At 37.1% G+C, this 14,531-nt stretch overlaps 1 protein-coding gene across 1 annotated transcript in view; it reads left to right on the top strand.

The window, feature by feature from the left end:
* Positions 1-14,531, top strand: part of CTNND2 (catenin delta 2) — a gene marked incomplete at its 5' end in the record, with an annotated part of 536,051 nt that overhangs the window by 260,327 nt on the left and 261,193 nt on the right. Inside the window, one exon of the mRNA XM_082045132.1 lies at positions 10,662-10,856. Coding sequence (XP_081901258.1) covers positions 10,662-10,856 — 195 coding nt within the window. The remainder of the gene's footprint in view (positions 1-10,661; positions 10,857-14,531) is intronic.

Below are 14,531 nucleotides of genomic sequence, written 5' to 3'. Positions count from 1 at the left end.
AATTTAAAGCACTGTTTAAAGCTGTTCTCAAAGCTGAACCCTTCCAGTGGTGTATTGCAAACTACGGTGAACACATTTCTTACATTTCTTATCTTAGGTCTGCTTTCCTATAGCCAGTGACCTTCTGTCACCATTTGTCTCTTGCAGCTTTTGCCATAGCCATTTCTTTTTAGTATGGACACTCTGCTTGGGTGACAGGACTCTTTCAGCTTATGGTCCTTTCCTTGCTGTGCTTTTCAGGGATAATCTGAATTTGTGGGATTAACGGCACATTGCAAAGTCAGTTGTGCTGGGTTTGTGTTGTGTGTTCTGTTGGGGTTGGTTGGCTTGTTTGTTAGTTTTTGGTAGGCTTTTTGGTGTCATTTTTTTCTTTAAATAAGTTCATGGAGAAAAAAGCTGTAGCCATCAATTTCCTTTTCTGCTTGCTGCTTATTATGGGATGACTTATGTAAGATATTTTTCTGAGTTTTTGGAGAATAAATACTAAATGCTTACTATTATGTCATTGCTATATTAGGAAGCATAATGAATTAAAAGAGGAAACTTTGTTTTATGGGATACAATCTGTACGATGATTACTTCAGCATAAACTTTGCTTAAGTCTTAAAGTTCTTCATGATCTCGGTGTTAGCAGTATTCCTGTCTTTGTACATTCAGTATTTCTTGTATTTATTTTATTTAGAACAAATCTGCTAGAATTGCTCTGGATGATAATGATTTTAATAATAGGAGATTATTTTCAGTGTCTTAGCAGAGGTCTTGGTGTATGCATGATGGGAACAACCTAAAACCTGCTTAAATAATACCATGGCAATCTGTTGAACAAAAAGCCCTAATTGTAAAAGTGGATAATTGCTGGTCTAAACTTTTTTACAGACATAACTAAATTCTTTAGTTCAATTGCATTTGTATTGGTTATGTATACATTTATAAAAGCTCCATGTTTTCACTCTCATATTTTAAATGTAATAATTCTCAAATGGATAATGAAAACTTTTTGAGTAACATAGTATGTTACAGAATATCCAAAGAGATCTTCCCTTTCTTGAATGTGGAATTGAAAGGAAGACAAAGATAATAAACCCCCTTTTTTCCCCTGGATTGTCTCAGAGTTATAACTCAGGTCCTGGTGAATCTAGAAACCAGGGATTGCAAGCAAATGCTCACTGAGGAGGAGAAAGCCGCTGGGAGGAGAAAGCGTTTAATATTCTATCAAAGATGACGTTACATAAAAGAACAAATGCTATCTGATGCTTTTCTCCATTCTTTCAGTGAAAAGCAAGTTTGAGTACAAAGTGTTACAGATAAATCTCCAAAAGTTAATATTGTTCACACATCTAATAATATGCAGTCCCATTGTAAAAGGTATTACAAAAGATAAGTTGCAGACACTCTTCTGTGAGCAATCCCCAGATGAGGAATCTTGGATTTCAACTGCGTGTATCAGAGACTGGAACATAGATTTGCAAAAAGAGCATGCACAATATTAATAATAAATTAATACTTTTTAAAACATACACACATGGTTAGGATTCATTTGAAGCATCTATTTGTATTTGCCCTGTTATCAGGAAAACCACCTGTTGGAACTGTGAACTCCCAGGAGTGGCAGTACAATTAGATCAAAAATTCAAGTTGCCCAGTAAAAGCTGGTTGAGGGATACTGTAGCAGGACAGACTTGACACTTACTACTCAAGTGAGTTTTGTGTTTCTGCTGTTACTCTTTTCACATTGTTACAAAACAAATGTTTTCCCTTTTAGAACCACTGTCCCGCAAAGAATGTTCTTCATGCTTTTTCTGTGCCAACATTGAGACTTTCACTTCTAGCTGGATTTGAGCTCCAGATATTCTTTCTGTTCCCTATGCAGGGAAGATTTGGTAGGGAAAGGCTTTCCTCTTTGCCCTGCAACAGAGCTGATGTGAGAACTGGCTCCGTTTAAGGTTGACTGAGCTGATGCTTGGTTTCGGGGGAAGGGTTGTGACTTGCTGGGTTTTTTAGATACTCTGCTTTTCCATGGTGTTAAACTTTATCAGAAAGTGAAGTTTTCAGTGGCAGGCATCAGCAAAATAGTGCCTGATTTGCTTTGTTGGAGGCAAATCACTTGGGCTGCTGGAAGCGGTCTCCAGCCCTACAAGTATCTCTGGGGTTCCAGATGTTTGGTCTACACTGTTTCTTAGCAGACAGGAGTGGGGTCCCTGCCTGTGCCTTTGTATAGGGTTGTTCCTGGGGAAGGACGACCTAGCTTTGGGGAATTAAACATACGCTGTTCTTCTTTTTGATTTGCAGTCCTTGTCAGAGAAGTGTTAGCTGTAGGTTTTTGCAAAATATGCCATAGAGGTTTTATTTGTTTGTTTATGTTTGGTTTGTTTTGTTTCCTGGATAGTTACTTCTGGGACATGTCTCACCAGATGCATTAGTATTTCTGTTCCTTTACTCACTGAGTTGAATGTATTGCCACAGTACCTGCTTTAGCATAAAGCCCATGTTACAACAGAAGCTTTTACAGTTCAAAATTTGAAAAAATACACTTTTATCTTTGTGACGATAGAGATGTTTAGCAAAATTTCAAAGGAGATCTCTTCTGCTACAAAGGGTTGATACTATTTTCAATTGTTGTGAAGCCACGTTGAACTATCCAAACAGCAGATGCACGAACACTTGGCATTGTTGCTTAGTAACATCATCCTATTGCTGAGGCAGTCAGCCCTCAGTCAAAGTGGTTAGTGAGCAGGAAAGTTAGAAACAGTGATTTGTATTGCTGGATAGCACTACCTGTTCCCATTTGTGCATAGTTTTCTCTCCCCTTTTTTGTAAAATTGTCAGGGTTGAGCAGAAGGGAAGAGGCAGAGGTTAGGAGAAGGGGGAAGGGAGAAGAAAAAAAAAAAGAGAGCCAAGGTGATCATTCAGTTGATATTTAAAAAAAATTTATCATTTTCTGCCTTGCTGAAGGCAAGTTGTTGTTGCTGTGTGGTAGTGATTGGTTTAGGGGAATTTTTGCTTTTCATTCTTTCTTCAGTGACAGTTCCCTAGATCAGAAATGAAATGGGAATTATCTCCCTGAACTTGTCTGTCACGTTTAATCTGCTGTTTCTTCCTGGCTATCTTTGCCTCTTATCTCTTTGCTCCCAGTCACACTTCTCTTCTTCCACTAGCCATTTATTTTGGATAAAATGTTTTAAGTGGGCAAGTGCTTTTCAACAGAATGAGGACAGCAGCAGAAAAAACAAAATGCTTGTGAAGAAACACAAATGTATACTGTGGGTTTGCTTTCTTTTTTTCCTAGATTTGTGGAGTTAAAATAACCAATACAGTATTTTGCAGTAAAGACACATGATTGCATGATTAAAAAGTAAACATAGGAAAAAAAAAAAGCTTTGTTTTCCTTTTAAATATACTTAAGAATTTAATTAATTTCAATATTTGTGTAAAAACTACTTCAAGTGGGATAAAATTTATCCTGAAGCTTCTTATAAGACATAGAGAGCTTTATCAGATGATTTTTTAAATTTATTTGGGGCTTGCTTATTACACTTTAAAAAGTGTAATACTTTTAATTTATTATTTATTTGTACCCGGCCCCCCCTTTATTTTTAGCACTGATGTGAAAAGTGCTAACCCTGGGTCAGAGCCTGGTTTTGCAGTGTCCCTTAAGCAGTCAAAGACAATCTGTTTTGTGGAGACTTTCCTAAAATACTTAATCTGGTTACTGGACAAATTATGTCTGGGAAAGTCCGCAGTGTGAGCCGTGCTGCTGAATGTGACAATATCCCGACAGTGAAGCTGCTAATAGGTTTGACAGTGCAAAGATAGTTTGCAAGAAACACTCCAGACCACACATCATATTACAGTTTAATCTTTTAAGTAGAAAACCTGAGGAAAAGCGGTCTTGAGATACTAATAAATCAGGCAAATATGTGTTTTGAGTTTTGGGAGCTTGTATGCTGAAGCACATACTTGTCTTCTGGTGATCTCCTGTAGTGTGGACCAGGGGTGGCAAAGTAGCACATCCATGTTATTTCTGGATGTGTGGAGTTTGATGTGAGTTGAAAGGCATCGTGTAATCAGTCAATTCAGTGATGGTATTATTTCCCCTTTATTTGTACAAATAATCCCAAATCACAGACAGAACAGGGTAGTGAGAATGGAAAAAGAGTATAAAAGCAAAAATTACTTTGATTCTGAACTTCCATTAGTTAATCTTTAACTTCAATATTTGGGGAAAGAGAAACTTGGGACCTAAATTGATACATTTTGTGTGTGTAAAATCTAAACAGGTGAGAAACCTGTATTAAAGAAAAATCTTATTCACTCCAGATTGTGTTTGGTTCTGGTTAAAGCAGATCGTTGGTATGCTAAGGGTACAAGCTGACATACCCAAGGTGTGCATTAGCGGGTGCTGCCATATGGCCTGTCATGTCTTAGTAGTTAATTTAACCATCTGCCATGTCTTGATGATTTGTATTCACTTTTAGTAGTTGGGTTAGGTATGTTTTCTCTTTGTCACCATAGTTTTCATCACACAGCACTGGCATATTCCTATTATTTGAGGTTTTTTATCAGTTTTATTTGTTGTAGATCATACTGTCCTTTAACAGTGTTGTGAGAAGATGCATGTATTCAGTCAAGCATTTTGGATATATTTCTGCATACATTTCTGGCAAAAAAGGTCAATGTCAAAACTCTAGTTATGAATGTTTAACTTATCTCTCCTGCACCTCCCCCCGTTCACATCTAATTTTGCACTTGGCTTCACATCAGCTTCTTTCCTATGTAAAGTAAACCAGATTAGTGTCTGTAAAATAGATTTCATTACATATGAGTTTAGAGTAAAAATCCTATTGTTCATATCCTCTTTCTCACATGTTGCTTTTTCCAGAATTACAGTGAAGCTGTGAACTGATGTGTGTGTATATATATATTTATTATTTTTTTTTTTCTATAAGGACAGTAGCATTTCAGAACAAGCATCTAAGAGAAACTCGTGTCAAAAAAGGATTTTCAGCCCTGATGTACCATTTAAATCAAAAAGTTTTTCAGTCCTCTGAAAAGCATGTGACCTACCAAAGCTACAGAACTGCTGTGATTCTTTTAGTTTCTGTGCCTGCAGACTGTTATCTCACTGATGGGCTTATTCTGATTTTACCATTGTGTAGGGTTGTTTTGTTGTTTGTTAGGGGTTTTTGTGTGTGTGTTGTTTGGTTTTGTTTTTAGCTTGTAATCTAAGAAAAACTCAATGCAAATTACGTTAGTAAAGTCATTATATTTGAAATTAAAAATCTCTACAGCCAGTTGTGGATGGTCAATCCTCTTTGTTAAAAAAATCAGATCTTCTGAGTGCAATGTGTCATAGTGTGTTCAGAGTCAGAGCTTGATTCCTAGAGCCTAGAATAGCCAGAAATATAGTGTGTGTTAAAGTGTGTGGGGTTGCAACCAAGTTAAGTTAAATGGTGTAAACACATTACTGATAAGTGGTAATATAATGGTTGTTGAGCCTCATCCTCAGCTCATATCTCCTTAATGATGTTCCTGTATCATAGACATAAGGCAATTGCTTAGCAGGACTCTTGATGAATTTATTTGGTGATGGAGAATTTTTAAATGAGGGTTGAATGGCTTATCTATTCAAATCTCGATGTTTTTCTTCATGTTGAGGTGATCACTTGTGTATTTCATGTTTTCAATGGGCTCTTAAATCCTGGAGAGGAGGGCAGTACTGTCAGCTCTCACTAGTGGAGACGTTTAGAGATTACCATGAATTTGTAAGGCTCCTTCTCATGGCTGCAGCAAGGCAGGGTGACTGGTTGTAAAGGCTTTCACAAAGGGCACAAACAAAAATTGTTCAGACTTTATTAAGACTTATGCAAATGGCTGTGTGTCCATTCATTTGAATAGTTTTAATGTCTTTAGTTTCTTGAAATGAAAAATGCTGCCAATATAGTGGTTTACTTTATTGACCTAAACTGTCAGATTAGCAGAATCATTCAAATGTGTCTGTTGTATTTATTTCTTTGACAGGCTGCACAAGCTCTGAAGGGCAATTAGGGACTATTTTGTGCATTTCACTCTCATTATACTTCTCTGATGCCAGCATTTTTCTTCCTGGGGAAAGTGAGACTTTGTCAAAAAATAACATTTCCCTGTGAAACAACTGTTTCCCTATACTACTGAGGAACATAATAATTTGGAAACTTTTAGCTAGTAGTTTCATTGTTATTTGTTTGTTCGTGTGTGTGTAAAGGGTGGATATTGTCTTTTTGATCATATGGGTAGCACTGCATTCATCCTGGGTTTTTTCTAGTATTCCTCTTGAATGTGGGAGAAGAGCAAAGATTATAGGATTGTGGTATCTCCAACTGGTAAAACTTCTGGCCACTTCTAGCTTATTATCATTAGTGCCCTTGTCTGATTCACCTGGCTGGGGGCTCACAAGATATCCCTGCTGGAGCCTGACCACAGTCTACTTGTACAAGCTCTACAGAGCTGCAGAAGAAGGAGCATTCTACTTCCTATCAGGTTTCAGTCTTGGAGACTTCAGAAGACAGATAAGACTCTCTTTGCTGTGTTCTTATAGTTAGCTTCTGTTTAAAAAAATAAATGATTTTTTTTTCTGTCTGCTTCACTTTTGATGCCCCTCGCAGCTATTTTAGAGGTATTTAGTCTTTTCCATACTTTCTGCTGTGATGCATCTCTAGCATCGCAATCAAATAATTTCTGTCTTTTGTGAAACTAAAGATTGGACTGTTTGAGGGATTAATTATCCAGTGGTTTCTTCAACCTCTAAATAATGGTTTAGCTTTTTATTTTTTTTTCAAATTTAGAAGGGAAGAAAAAACCCATACCTTCACAACCATGGTCATAAGTTGTGTGTCTACCCTGATGCTAAATATGTCATCTATGATTAATAGCTTGCCAAGGCTTGCCAAACTGTAAATTTAATAATGAGTTGTCTTTGAGCTTGTACGTAGACCTGTCTTTGAATGGGCTTGATGCCTTGTACTTCTGCAAGGGAAGAGTAGCATGGCTGATAGAGGTGGGTTTGCCAGGGAAGGGGGATGAGTCCATTTACAGAATATGTAGGAGAGTTGTGTGTGGCCTTGATGCAAATCACTGCTTGAGTCTCAAGTGCAATTTGGGGTGAACTGTGCCTTCAACATGCCTCCGGGTGTAAGGAAACCACTTCTGAGGGTGATGAGCCTCCTTGAATGCGCGAGTACTAATGGGCCTTGGTAACCCCATGCTTTATTGCTTCCTGGTAGTATATTGATTATTGCTTTTCCGTTCTGACCTTGTTGCTTTTCCGACCTCTGTGAGCTTTAGACTGCATTAATGGAGGGTTTTTTTTAAGCAGATGATACAGATGAGCTTGTAGCTTCAGGTGGTAAAGGATGTAGCTGTTTGCTGCTATCCCGAGAATCAGGCAGGAGGATAGTTATTCCTATTTCTCAGTGCCATGGGTTCTTTGAGTTCATGGTCTTTGTTTTGATCGATTATTTGCACTGTCTTTCCAGTGTCGGCTGAAGTAGCAGAAAAACATGGTGTGTATAGGGCAGTGTGTATAGATGAGGTAGGAAGCAATTGTGTGAAATCCATCCCATTTACCCCACTTTTTTTTAATGATATAAAAATCTACAAGTCTTTAGTTGATTCCAGTTGTAATTGTGTATTATTTTTTCTGCTAGTTATCTGTGTGAGCTTTACTGGATATGATACAGCACTGGCAACAGAAGTGGCTGTTGGTATAATAGCTATTGGTTAGTTGATTTTAATATTTAAATATAACATGCAATAAATAAATAAACACCTGTTGCACCTAAGTTGAGACTTGAATAAATTAATGCAAGTAAGGATTTTAAAAGTGATGGAAAAGATATTTTAATTGAAAACAGGTCTTGCTCTTCCAGTTTTTGAAATACCAACTTAATAAAAACATAAAAAATGATGGTGGTGCTCCATGGTTTTTTTAGTTCTTCTGATTTTTTTTAAAACTAGGTGTAGGAACTTTAAAAGGTGCTAGTAATTTGTGTCTAAGTATTAATAATATCTGATAATTTGAAAATGGTGTAGCAAAAATGCATATTGAGGTCTGTAGAAAAGTATTGCTTGAAATAAAGGTGTTTGAGACAGGCTTTAAAAAGAACATTCATGTTAATTGCTGAGATTTGAGAGTGCTTATGTTTTAAAAATGAACATATTTTAATTACCTGTTGATTTTTTTAATTTTTTTTTTTCTTGAAACGTTAGAGGAATAGTGGCAGTTACTCCCTGATAGAGTTCTAGCTCTCAAACCTTTTTTTGGGGTGTTTGCCCATAACCTTGTTATTCAGGTGGCTTCAAGTTATTTCTGTGTTGCCACTTAGCTGGTTTTTGGCAAGTTACGTTCATTTTCTTTTATTGTTTGTCACATCTTCTTTGTCTCATTTGCTTGAACTGTAGTGTGTTTTGGTCAAGAACTTTCTCTGGTTATATATATGTTTACTGCTTAGTACAGTAGTGTTACAGTCTTAATTACATGTGCAGCATGTAAATAAACCTCTGTTTAATATGAGTGTAACAAAGTAATAGTAAACTCTGTTCTGTATTAGACTAGTATTAGCACTTGTAGATTCAGAACTATCAGTAGAATGTAAAAGAGGTTGAATTAAGCCCCTCTCACCTGAAGAATGGCTTAACTGTTTGAGAACATGTTAATATTTCGGTTATACTACCTCTAAATTAAATGGGAAAAATCTTTCCATTCACTGGAAGCAGGATTAATAAGAAAATCAATTGTTCCAAAGAGCATTGTTAATTTATAAATGAACAAAAGAATTATAATAGTACTTCTAGAAGGGGGTGTAATTCTTTATTCTGGAGCAAGTCTAGTTTGTTGATGCACTGTTGAAACTCTGAAATGTCACCCTCAATTTTTCCTATATTTTTTTTCTTTGAATACAGATTGAACCAAGTACACAGTGAAACTTGAATGTAATCATAACAGGCTGTACTTTAGGCTGCTCTGGAGGATACTAGACTTTGGAGGAGCTGGTCAACTGTTCTGAAAATCAGTCTCAAAGATGCAGGGTTAAAGAGCATTTTGAAAATGCAGACCACGAGGAATTTAATTCTGTAATAACAACTTCCTGGATAATTGCAGTAGCTATAGATAAAATATGTCTTTGGGATTCTTGGCAGACTTTCTTGTAAGGGGAATGACAGAATTACTTTCAGTGGTGTGCTGATGGCAAGTCTCTCTGAAAAATGTTTCAAGACAAAAATATGCAAATAGGGTATGCCACTGAAACATGCATGCCCATTGACAAATTCTGAAGAAAACACTTATATGGCATGAGCTGATTAGAAAGAAGGAAACGGAATAAATTATTCTTTTCCTCCAAACAATTTGTTTTTAAGTAACATTGTGTCTCTTTCTCATTTCTATCATATGTTGCTATCACACATGACTTTATATCTGTGCTTTGCATTTGTAAAGTATTTAGTGCTTATCCAACAAAACCACTGTTCAATGAATGTGGGAAACATTTTTGGTGGGAATGGCCACACTGATGTTCTGAGCAGTACAAGCTAAGCTAGTAGAACATCACCCACATCCAGGATTTTAGCCTCACGGGAGTATCATCAAGGGGCATACTAGTTGTATCTTTGATTTTTCTAAACATCTACATAGTATGTTAACCACTGTGTGGTATAGACATAACCTTTGTCAAGTATTGCTTGTGTACTTGCTTGATTCTTGCCTTCAAAATGTGTAAGGTTTGTATGGTTTCCCTGTGACTCTCCTTGGGAATCTTGCTAATGGACACAGAACTGAAGTACCTAAGTGGAAAGGAGATTCAAGTGACAAAAGTAATCACAGCTGGAAATATACCTGCCTCTTTTTAAAAATATCATGATAGTAAACAATATTTTTAATTGTAGAATAAGAAAATATTTTCCCAGTTGATCTTGTTATTAAAAAAAAAAAAAAAAAAAAGAGCTGTATCCTTAAAATAGTTTTTTCCAGGAGGCATGTTGAATTTATTTTTTCACAGAGGATATTTAAGTTGTAGAAAGTCTTAGCAATGTGATTTTTTTTTTTAACCTGTTGAGGGCAAAATGTTGATAAGGTAGAACCATTCTATTTTACTTCAGTGAAGCAGCAAAAAGCTTAGCCTTTGTATAACTACATCTATTCATCTGCTTTGGCCTATTTCATTTGTAGGTTTAGTATATGGGCATAAGATGCGAAACTAGTTCTGCTACTCCTTTCTGCTCCCCGCTTAATGGTTCGTTTGTGGACCTCTTTGGTCTAGGGCATTCCTGGATCACACAGCTTTTTTTGTTGTTGTTATTGTTGAGGAAGGGGTTGTGGTTTCTTGGTCTCTTTCTAAGAAGAGATATCATGGCATCTATCTCTCTGAAATACGTAGTTTCCTTGGAAGAAATGAGGTTTTGGAGTAGATGCAGGCAGCTGCATGATGCAACCAGAGTGATTAACTGGAGCCGTTGCTGCCCTTGCATGATGTTTCTGTTTGTATGTTGAAAACATTTATTTCTTTGTTTGGTTTGGGTTTTTTTCTGTGTTTAAGTGCTACATTCAAGTAAACTTTTAATAAAGTCAGATTCTGTATCTGTCACTTTTTTTCCTTTCTCTTAAGTGTCTCTTATAAATCTATTTGCAGCTGGGTCTCGGGCATCTTACAGCAGCCAGCACAGTCACCTTGGCTCCGAGTTAAGGGCACTGCAGTCTCCAGAACACCATATAGATCCTATTTACGAAGACAGAGTTTATCAGAAGCCCCCTATGAGGAGTCTCAGCCAGAGTCAGGGGGACCCTCTGCAACCAGCACACACAGGCACATATCGCACTAGTACAGGTAGGTGGATGTAACTTGCGTGATTGTTGTTTTATGCTACACACCTTATTTTTCAGTACTAATTCTTCTTCTTTTTCTGATGTAGTAAACAAAATGTATTATATGCATGCCAGTCAAACAAAATACCTTGTGCAGATGGCAGCTATCAATAGAACCCCAAAGACATGCACAAAAATGGAGAAATACTTAATGTTGTGATATATGTACATTAGGTTAAGCTAATTGAAGGGGGAGCACTTACTCATGCGGAGAGAGAGAATATTTTTATTAGTCTTGTGTCTTGTCTTTAAGAAAAATCTGTTTTCTCTGAAGAAATTGGTATATTTTTTTGCCTGCAAAGGTATTTTTTGTGTTACAAAGGGACTGCAAAGTCCACGTGAAACTAAAGGATTGTTCACTTGCTTTCAAAGTTAATCTTACATAAACTTTCTTCCTCTCTCCTACAGAGGTACACTTAGGTACAGGGACACAGACATAAAATTGAACTATGGCATAGAGGAAAGCTATTAGCATCACTGGTTTATCCATAAAAAATAATGATTGTCCATGAAATGCATTGGTGTACAAGTCCTACTTGCAGAATGTCCTCTCAACCAAATGAAATACAGCTGTATGTTGGAAGCCACAAATAGATCACAAATCAACAGGGATATTTATGGTATTTAATGCACAAAATAATTAGAGTACATAAATGCTACAGCCAAAATAGCCTAAAGCAGATGTAGAAAGAACTTGCCTTAGGGATTGTAAGTATTCCTGGTGTTTTATCTGTTGAGTGCTGATCAAAGAGGGAAGATTATGTCCATTCTCAGGTCACTCCCATTTTCATCAATAAGAAGTTGTGTACTTTTTGAAGCAAGATACTTTGCTTTCTTTTAAAACTTTTTTTAATTTTTAAAACCATTTCTTCAAGGGCAAAGCTGGCAGTTTTTGCATATCCAAAGAATTCTGGTTTTTTATGCAAGTTTTGGATGTTCAAAGTACAGGAGAAAATCCTTAAAAATAAGGTTTTCCATGGAATTCTCTAGTTAAATACCTGTAACAGCTTTACAGTTTTGAAGAACGCCATTACACGATTTCCTTCCTGTGAAAGAAACTACCATAGTATATGTTTTGTGTAGAGTCCTATGTGTATATAAGAATGCGAAAAGATTACTATTCTTTGCAGGAAGGGCACGAGACCTCTGCCTAAATTACTGAGCAGCGGAGGCAGTGACGTGATTGAAGCAACTGTTTATGTTGAACTTTAAGCCTCGTGTTCCACATGTGGCTGCCTTGCATTTTCTACACGATGCCCTCTTTCCCAGCCATGCCCTGAAGAGAGTTTCTTGTTTTGCTTGCAAAATATCCCTTGGTTCTCTGTGCTGAAGTAGCAGGCTGTCTTGTGAGCATTATCTTCACAACACCTCCGTAAGGAAGGAAACCCTGTCAACATAGATCACAATTATAATGAATGAAACTGGGACGCAGGATGTTAGTGGGTTATACCTGAAGATGGGTTTGCAGAAGGGAAAAGGAAAAGCTAAATAAAAAATGCACTGATTTACGTAGCAGAAATGGGCTCTGTGAAGGTAAATTTTGTTTGCTGTTTGGGATAAGGATTTGAACGTTGCCCCAGGCTTCTTTTGAAGAACGACCCTATCAGTCCAGCTTTGTGTTGGGTTGATCCTTCCCTCAATTTTCCCCTCCACCCCTATCATCAGGGGCAGGGGAAATAAAAGCAGGTGGATGTGTGGCAGACCAATTATTCTGTTGCTCCGTGTTGATAGCTGTTAGCTGTGGATACTGTCAGCCTTTCACATAATCAGGCTGAAGAGCTGTCAGCACTTAGAGGGAATTTTGGGCTGGATCGGATCAGCTCTCAGATTCCTGCTTCTATCACAAGTGTCCATGGGAATGTATCCCTTCTGATGGAGACCATACAATTAAATTAGCAGAAAGGAGGGGAAGAAGTTTAACTGAGGTTTGGCACCTGTAACTTTTTATTTCTTCATTAGGTTGTCTTAAGGATTTTTTTATTGTATTTTTATTGACTGAATAGCTATTTGTCTTGACTGTTTGGTGTAAGATGTGAGGGATGTAGATTGCTGTGCATTCCTTGAAGATGTGTCAAGCGTTCATGGCCTTTATCTTCTGTGGGCATGAATCACACCAGAGTGGGGTGGGGAGATTTTAGACTTCAGTGTGCTCCTTTATAGGCCATAGTTTACATTATTTTGTCTACTACAAGAGTACCTTTAATCATGAAGATGGTGCATGTCTTTCTACATCTGATAGAAAAGGGAAGGCAAATTTAGTCTAAGCCTGTTTTTTTTTCTCTGCAACTAACATTGCTCATTACAGACAAAAAATATGCTAGTTATACTTGCAAACCATTTACTTGCGTGGGTTTTTTTATAGAGAATATTCTTCCTGAATTTGAAAATTTGACTTAATTTGTAAAATTAAATGACTCACAGAATTGAAACTTTTTTCTTTTTTCTTTTTTTTTTTTTTTTTAATGTAGACATCACCTCTTTCTCTTTTATGAGCTCTTAAATACTTATTACATTCAGGATGTTTATACAACTAAGGATAAAGCCCACTCAGAGTTTTTAATCGTCTAGATGAATCAACATTCAGTGAGCAGAATTCAATAAACTAAAATTTCTCCACAGGGTAAACTAAATTAAGTTTGTTCTATTTGCTCACTGGTTTTTGGTTGTGTTTTTCGCTTTCATTGTTTTTGTTGGTTGGTTGGTTGTTTTTTGTGTCTTTTGTATTTTCCTTGTATTTCACTTATGGATGAAATGCATGACAATAGTTCTGTACTATGGGCTACATACTGCAAAAGGTACAAAGTAGTAGGAGCTTACCGAACATCTCCCTTCCTAGCATAATTTTAAATAGGGGCAGAATAAATTGTTCATCGCTTTGTGGTTTAAATTATTACCGGGTGTCTTACTGTCATTCTGCCTAAAGTAAAAATTATCTTTCCAATTTGACAGCAGTAGCTGCATACACTTTTTTTGTCAGTAGCTTTTACCTTACAATCCCTTTTGGTTTTCAAAGGCTTATGCCTTCTCTCATATAAAAAGTAGCAGCCCAAACTTTTGCGCTAAAAGGTAGCAATAAATGTGAAATTCTGCTTTTGAAATGGGTATGCACAAAAAAAAAAAAAAGGTGTTACTTATTTTCATTATAAACCTAAAGGCCTTGCATTATCACTTTAAATCCTATGTTAACAATAGTAGAGATAAGCTTAGTTGATAGGATGTTTACATGAACACCACTGGAATTTGAAGAGGGCTACTGCTTAAAAGAGGGGAAGGATTGCCTTTCAGCCAGAGTGGGACCCACAATGGGTGATGGTTCACTTATTTGCAGAATTAGAAGTTTAGACTAGGGATTTTGTACTTAGTTATTGGCATTTAACTCACATCCAGCATGAAACAAGACCAAGCAGGCAAAATCTCCCTATTTTGCAGGCCTGGCATTTCTGTAGCTGCTGTGAGGAGAGAGCAGGTTTGCTGCTCAGGTTCTGGTCTGTGGGTGCTGGCCTGCAGCAGGGGAGCATGGCTTCAGCAGCGGTGGACTCTGTGGGACTGGCTGCTGTCACCCTCTGGAGGCTGGCAGAACTCGGGACCCTCCTAACTTGCTTTTGTTGTGGTCCCTCAGTGAAAGAGATGAGCCCCC

The sequence above is a fragment of the Streptopelia decaocto genome (assembly GCF_964273445.1).
Source record: "Streptopelia decaocto genome assembly, chromosome: 2".
NCBI lineage: Eukaryota > Metazoa > Chordata > Aves > Columbiformes > Columbidae > Streptopelia > Streptopelia decaocto.
Note: the sequence above shows the minus strand (reverse complement) of the source record. Positions and strands in the feature narration are given on the sequence as shown.